The sequence below is a fragment of the Rhipicephalus sanguineus genome, chromosome 4 (genome assembly GCF_013339695.2).
Source record: "Rhipicephalus sanguineus isolate Rsan-2018 chromosome 4, BIME_Rsan_1.4, whole genome shotgun sequence".
Taxonomy (NCBI): Eukaryota; Metazoa; Arthropoda; class Arachnida; order Ixodida; family Ixodidae; genus Rhipicephalus; species Rhipicephalus sanguineus.
Window position 1 is genome coordinate 51,131,613 of NC_051179.1, and position 7,406 is coordinate 51,139,018.

The window sequence follows — 7,406 nt, forward strand, 5'->3', positions numbered from 1 at the left end:
GTGCCCTGGAATGGATTGTCTTCGAGGAAGCGTGACGTACGTAGATAGCGTAACTATAGCCCCGTTATCTTAACTTCATTGCTAGCAATGACAGTTCTTACGATAGTCACTTTCTTGCTATTAAATCATATCTGAATACTGGACCTTCACATGCTGTGGGTATGTGGCGTAGCTTGCGCATCATAACCGTCATCGTTGTTCGAGGGCTGTCAGCGCGAGAGCACGCGCACCGCAGCTCACGTTCGTTACGTGTCTCGTGGCCGCTACACGTTCGAATCATCGTACCAAGTCATGCAGCAGTACCAGAAGAGTGGGGAACCCCAACAGATTCATAGGCCTCCACAGGCGCGGCAGCGGCCGATTGAAGAACCTCGTCCGCAGTCCCCGGAGAATTCTCAACAGGCTTTGCAAGCCGAGCAGTGGCAGCCGTCGGCGTTTCGCGAGCGCAGAGACCGCATGATGGACTCGGTGCTGAACGCATCCCGCAGGGCGTCCGCGCAGGTGGCCAGCTACGTCAGCACAGCACGCAGTGAGCGTTGTTTTAGCAACACCTGTTTCTCACAACAGCAAAGCGCATGCGCTACAACTATACTACAACCGTTCATAGCCGCACATCCTAAGAGAACAAAATTGTTATCTTAGGATGTACGGCGGTACGGCTATGAATGTTTGTTTAGCACATATATGTACTTTATTATTCGAGCGTTTACGGCGGACAGTTGTCCACCGCCTTACTGACGCAGAATGTCACATGGTCCCTTATGCATTTGCCTAAGACGACTCGAAGGCGAAAGCTAAAGCCCCTCCATCGCGTCTGCTGCCGGCGGAACACGCATGGAGGGGCTTTAGCGAAAGCCATCTTTTTTTTCTCAGTCGATTGTATTGATCCCCTCGCCCCCGAATGCTCTCTGCACCCAACGTGGTTCTGCACTGCCTCCGTGATCGGTACATCTTTGACCACCCACGCGACGATGTCAAAGGCGTCCGCAGAACTTTTTAGGGGAGTGCATTCGCATGGCAGGCGGAGGGGGGAATCCAGCGCAGGCAGCCAGATTAGGCAATAGTGTGTAACGTGCAATGTTGGCTGGCAATCCTGAAGGCCGTTTTACACAGATATGCGAGACCATGTGTGTGCCAAGCTGTGTAGCTTATTGCTGCTGCGTAGAAAAATATTATTCGAAATTCTAGGGGGGGGGGGGCAGCCCCCCCTCCCACCCTTGCATTTCGCTCCGGACGCCCATGGACGATGTCACGTGATGACGCCATCATGTGATGTCAGGATATGACTTGCATGATTACGTCAAATCTTGCCACCTGTGACATGACGTCACTGGGTGACGTCATCACATGATTATATTTTGCATCACTCTTGTTGACGCCGACGCCCCTGGTGGTCACTTCTCGTGTTTGGTGAGGCATGCCATCTGAGGGCTACATCAGCTGTAAATAATGCTGAATGGAGTGAATTTGCAGATAACGCGTCGCCGTAGCGCCAGGTAGAGCAGTTTTGAGAAAATATAGACGGATATCGCATTCTTGCGATGATTGTTCGAAACACGTACGGGCGCCGCGGTTCAGTCTTCAAGCGAAATAGTACAGTAGGACAGAGTTCATATCGTCCACAGCAGGTTCGGGCTTGTGCCTTGACCTGCTCCGGACGATACGAATTCTACCCCACTGTAGCATTTCGTTTGAAGATTGAAGGCAGCGTTTTGTCTAAAACCAAAGGACCAATGGGAGTGAAGGTTGCTCCCCTGTGAGGTGTAGATATCTAAAAAAGGAGTAACTTTTGGAACGAGCGCAATCTACAGAGAAAGTTTTAACCCAATGGTGTTTACATCGTCCCCAGCCGTCACTTCGCGCACCCTTCCAGTCATCAAAGGTGCACGCTTCGCGAACGTCATTCATTTGTAAGGGTGCACGTATACGCTCATGTCAAATATAAGTGTATTACGAGTACATATATACGCTCTTATGGTGCAACCAACAATCTAAAAAAATAGTTTACACTCTTCTGGGTGTCCCTTTGTATCAATTCAAGAAAAAATCGAGTAATTGGGGGTTATTCCTGCCACTCAACCATAATCATCTACCTCGCGTACTTTCTTGCGTTATCACCGCGGTCCCGACACTTCCCGGTCACGAACGGATTGCGTCACATAGCATTCTTGACAGGAAAGTGGCGAGAGCCGGGTTTTCAAGAAAGGAAACGCGGGCAAGGCAGATGACGATTATAGTTGTGTAGCATATAATACTCTCCAAATACTCAATTTTTTCTTAGAGAGTACGCGCTAAAAGGGTGTATTTGAAGCGTATTTCTGTCGTACAACGATCGTCGTCTGGCGTGCTTGCGTTTTTTGCTCTTTTCCCCCCAGAAATTATCACGCTTAGAGGCCAAAATGCACGCTTTTTCTAACGAGTGCTTGTGACAAAAATATGCACCAGAAGGTGCAACTGTTTTTGTTACGAAGCTCACCACGAATCGCACCGCGCAATTGTCATACGCGTGCAGACAAGCGAACGTGACAAGCCCGATCACCGTAATAAATGCGAGAACGCGCAACACCCGCGATGCGCAGAGCGGCTGTCCTGCTGGAACCAGCCTTCGCTGTGTCGCATCAACGAGCGCGCCGTGTACGGTACGTGCGTCGGTGGCGCCGCCCTGGTGGTGCTTGTGGCGCTGGTGCTCATCGCTCAAGCCGGACTGCGCAGCGCGTCGAGCCTCGCATCTGTCGCCAACGGTGCTGGTGACGAACCTCACGGCGTTGAACATGTGCCCGCCGTACAGGTATATGACTTGGTTGACCCATAAGCCATAGTGCACCTGCACTTCACTCTTGATATGGAGCCAAAGTTCGAGTCCAATCACATATGAAGGGGTGACTCTGCTTCAGAAACATAATGCAATAATGTCGAAGTCTGGGTCATTTGGTACATGACGCTGAGGCAGAAACCTCAGAAACATGTTCTTTTTTTTTTTTTTTGCGGATTACCAAACTCTCACAGCTTATGTATTCTTATATGCTGATTTCAGACATGCAATTATTGTTCAAATACAATGTGTAGTCTTTGAAATATTAACAAGTTTTTGTATTAGGAGCAAGATTTATTTCTTGTGAGACTTATATAAAAAGCGAATCAGCACATCGCAATAATCTGGAATGTAGCCTATACTGTATGCAGTGAAACAAGAATGGATGTTCTAAAGCCCATTTTAACAAAAGTAATGGTAGCTTGGACATTTGCGAGTGAGTTGATGTCAAGTTGGGATTTCGCTCACGAAAGGTCAACATACCATAACTTTTGTTCAAATGGGCCTAGAACATCCATTCTTGTTTTACTGTGTACAGTATTCGTTCCAGGTTATTGTGATGTGCTGATTCGCTTTATAACTCTCACAGCTTAGAAATAAATCTTGCTCCCAACAAGGTGCATGAAATGCTTGACATTTTAAAAACTGCGAAGTGTACTAGAAAAATGATTACATATCTGAAATCGGGTCATGAAAATACTTAAGCAGCAAGAGCTTCTCACAAATACGCTAAAAAAGCAGACTCCCGTTAGGGCTATTGCTCTTCTAAAAATTAAAAAAAATTAAAGCGGGAACCATATAACGAATACGCCACAGTCAATGCCCATATACGCACTAATATGTAGCAAGGATATTGGTGCATCATTGTCCTTGGATGATGTACTTAGCTGCACATATATTAACTGAAGATCGACGTGCTAGCATCTAGAGGACTCAGTACGATGACTAGTAGCCTACACATTTTGTGCTGAGGATAAGGACGAGCCCTCTTCATACCGGTACACGCAAACGGCGAAAAGGACCGTATAGTAAAGATTGTTGCGATAAGTGCAATTTCTGGGAAGGCACTGAAGTGAAAATGCCGCCTTTTGTTTCACAATTTACACCACGGCTGTTTTACACATAATTTTGCATATCACTATAAACATTGATATTTGTTACACTGTTACACTGTCATTGCTACATATTAATGCGTATATGGGCATTGACTGTGGCGTATTCGTTATATGGTTTATATGATTCCCGCTTTCATTTTTTTTTTTTAGAAGAGCGATAGCACTAAGAGGAGTCTGCTTTTTTAGCGTATTTGTGAGAACCTCTTGCAGCTTATGTATCCAGGTGCACATGTCTGTGGACGCGGACGCTTGTGGGTCACACGGATCGGGCAGTGACGTCCGTATGCGGTACAAGTGCGGTACTCACGGATTGAAACGCGAAGAAACTTGGGGGCTAAGTAATACATTTATGTTCGTTCACCGCATCCACAGTTCGTGTCATATCGAAGTAATTTTGACCCGAACACTTACATCAGAGCCAACATTACCTTTAGCGGCCAGGTTTGCAGCGTGATGGCCTTCTTATCACGGGTAATGACTCATAGCAGTCGTCATACTAAAAGAGATGTCGCGTTCAATCCGTGAGTACTGTACGCGTCGGTCGTGGGCGAACATGATGACGCGAAACGGTCAACACACCGCTTTAGTCCCTTCCTCTACAGTGCAAGTATTGGTAGGATCGCTTGATGGAGATGCTGGCGTGTTTAGGCCAGTGCTGTACGCAGCGGCAAGCGTTTGGTGCCGCGTCGCAGGAGCAGCCGTGCTCTACACCGTCGTGCAACCAGGTCTCGCGCACGCTGCTTCTCTCGCTGAGCCACGAGACGTCGCCCTGCGCCAACTTCTACGAGTACGTCTGCGAGGGCTGGAAGCGGAGGCACCCGCTGCGAGACGACAAGTACCAAGTACGTCCGCCTGCACTGCGCAAATTTACGGGAAAAATAAAGCTTGACGAGTTGTTGCTGAACGTATACAATTTCCGCCCCCAGGACTGCGGCGCGTCTGCCATTGAACTGTGCAAGGGAGTCGTGCTAGGTTTCCGTTCTAACCGTGTGTACTCTTTCGATGGTAATGCAAATACTACGCATATTGAAAATTAAAAGTTCGTCGCTCCTTTATAAATTATTACGTTTGGCTGAGCAGCGATGTCAAAATTTTGGCTGAAATTTGGCAGAAAGTTCCAAGTCTTCGACCACAAACCGGCAACACGAACGTGTGTCTGTATGGGAAAATTTCCGGATCCCTCCACTACGGCGTGACTATACCGTTGAAAGTGCGCCGTCAACCTGAATGCAGCACGTGCAAGAACTGCGATGTTTAGAAAACCACGCCTAACCTCGTCAAACGCATTTTTTATGGCGATCGCCATGCTGCCTTCTTTATTCAATCGCCTAACACGCTTTCGACTCCTTCGTCACTAACCTGAGGTTATTAGAACAAAGATTCGTGTGCTTCAATGTGCGCATGAAGCATGAACGCCGATTGGTGGTGCATCCCACTTGCGATATTTATGGTTTTGTTATCATATAGGCCAGCTTCCGACTGGTGTTTTGACTGATGAACTGCATGCGAAAACATGTGCGAAATTGCGATAAAATTCGTTCTCTGTCGATGTGTTCCAAGCTGACGCATGCATCTGGTTGCAAAATTTTTCGCTAAAGTGGTCTTTACTGCAAGCAGACTTACTCAGTGGGGAAGCTACATATACAGGGCGCTCTAGCTTGCATCGTTCAGTAGCGTCGATAGAAACCATATTATGATATTTTAATGTGTTTCTGTGCGTGAATGGTTAAATTATATTGAATGTTTAGAATGGTTAGCTAAAGGCAATGTACTCCGTGTGAAAATATAGGGATATATTTATTAGGGTCGGTGCTTGAACAATAGGTGACTGAACTGAATGTTTGCAAGTCGTGACGTATAGATTCGAAATAAACACTTGTGACTAATCTTATTTAATTAGTTCACTAAATATTATCACGCATTTACTGACATCCTTCATGCGGGCAAATCTGCTAAAGTTGTGCGCTGACGTGCATGACTTTATTTGTTTGCATTTTTTAAACATAGTAGTCAGTCGCTGATTCCATTCGAAGTTATCGGGGTTAGCCTGCTTAAAACAACGAAAATTTGACCTTCCTGTACTTAACCTATGATTTCGAGTCAACGACGATAGAGAATGGAAAGGACTGTGTCCACACTGTTTATTGTTTTCTCTTTAGTGTCCCTTAATAGGCGCGGTTTAATCGTATACGCCCATATATAGAATACAGGCTGATGTATAGCGTGTTCGCTCTATAGTCAACTTTACTCATAGCGCAAATGGCACAAAGACGCACACGAAGAAAAGACACTGCATACAGAGCGCTCTGTGCGTGTCAGTGTGTGTGTTTTGTTCGACCAATGGCAGACGGCTAATGGCGGCGAAAGGCATGAAAAAAGTCGTAGAATTAGGCTTCCCGGAGCGTTCGCTCTCCAAGGCTGGCTGCCGGACGTAATGCTCTCTCCCATAATATATTTCTTGCTTCCTTCACGTGTAAAGCTGTATAATGACCGCAGGTGAGCGTTCTGACCGAGGCCGAGCGTGAGGTGCGCAAGCGGCTGATGCTGGCGCTCGAGACGTCGGCCATCCCTCGGCGCAACCAGTCGCAGATCGACAAGATGGTGGCGCTCTACCGCTCCTGCGTCGGGTCGCTGTCGCGCGGGGGACAGAGCCTGCACGACCTGCGCGCCTTCTTCAGGCTGCACAACCACCGCTGGCCCGAGCCCCACGCGCCCGATAGGCCCGAGTTCTTCGACCACTTGCTGGAGCTGGACATCCGCTGGAACCTGGCCATCGTGTTTCGCTACCGCTTCGCACCGCCGCCCGCCGACGACCGCAGCGGTCGACGCACCGTCGTGCTGCAGCCCGTCGTGCCGGACGGGTGAGCGGGATCCCCTCATCTCGTGTGCACGCCTATGTTCATACCCTAATCTATACCCTGATTTACACCACTACAGATTCTATCGGAACTATATAAACTGCTTCTGAAACCTTAGCTTGCTTCCTATGAAATTCTAACGCGCCACGGTGGCCTATAGTCGTTATGGTGCTCGAATGCTGACCCGAAGGTCGCGGGATCGAATCCCAGCCGCGGCGGCCGCATTTCAATGGAGGCGAAATGCTAGAGGCCCGTGTACATAAGATTTAAGTACACATTAAAGAACTCCAGGTGGTCGAAATTTCCGGGCCCTCCACTACGACGTCCCATATAATAATATCGTGGTTTTAGGACGTAAAATCCCAGCAGCCTATTATTATTATTATTGTAAAGAAGCATTGGAACGCTCTATTGGGTCGTCCTCTCGAGCGCCTCCTAGTGGGTCGCCCTCTTCGCCTCTTCTCGGAGAGCACGCCCATCGTGCTCGTGCTCGTGAGAGTCTGCGAGTCTGCGCTCTGTCGTTGTCCATCGTCGCCGTCAATCCCGCCGTCAATAAACGCCTTAACAAAGTCACTTTTCAGTTGTTTTCTTGTTTGCCGCTTTCACTCTGGCTTCTTTCCG

The 7,406-nt window shown here is 48.1% G+C and overlaps 1 protein-coding gene across 1 annotated transcript; it reads left to right on the top strand.

Moving 5' to 3' along the window:
• Positions 1 to 291: 291 nt before the first annotated feature.
• On the top strand, positions 292 to 6,792 carry LOC119391193 (uncharacterized). Its single transcript, XM_037658866.1, has 4 exons — positions 292 to 529; positions 2,580 to 2,788; positions 4,620 to 4,769; positions 6,424 to 6,792. The coding sequence occupies exons 1-4, from the start codon at positions 292 to 294 to the stop codon at positions 6,790 to 6,792; spliced, it is 966 nt and encodes a 321-aa protein (XP_037514794.1).
• Positions 6,793 to 7,406: the final 614 nt, after the last annotated feature.

Coding starts and splice junctions, on each gene's coding strand:
- LOC119391193 (XM_037658866.1), top strand. CDS start 292: ATGCAGCAGTACCAGAAGAGTGGGGAACCCCAACAGATTCATAGGCCT. Junction 2,789..4,619: donor AACATGTGCCCGCCGTACAG/GTATATGACTTG, acceptor GCCGCGTCGCAG/GAGCAGCCGTGCTCTACACC. Junction 4,770..6,423: donor TGCGAGACGACAAGTACCAA/GTACGTCCGCCT, acceptor TAATGACCGCAG/GTGAGCGTTCTGACCGAGGC.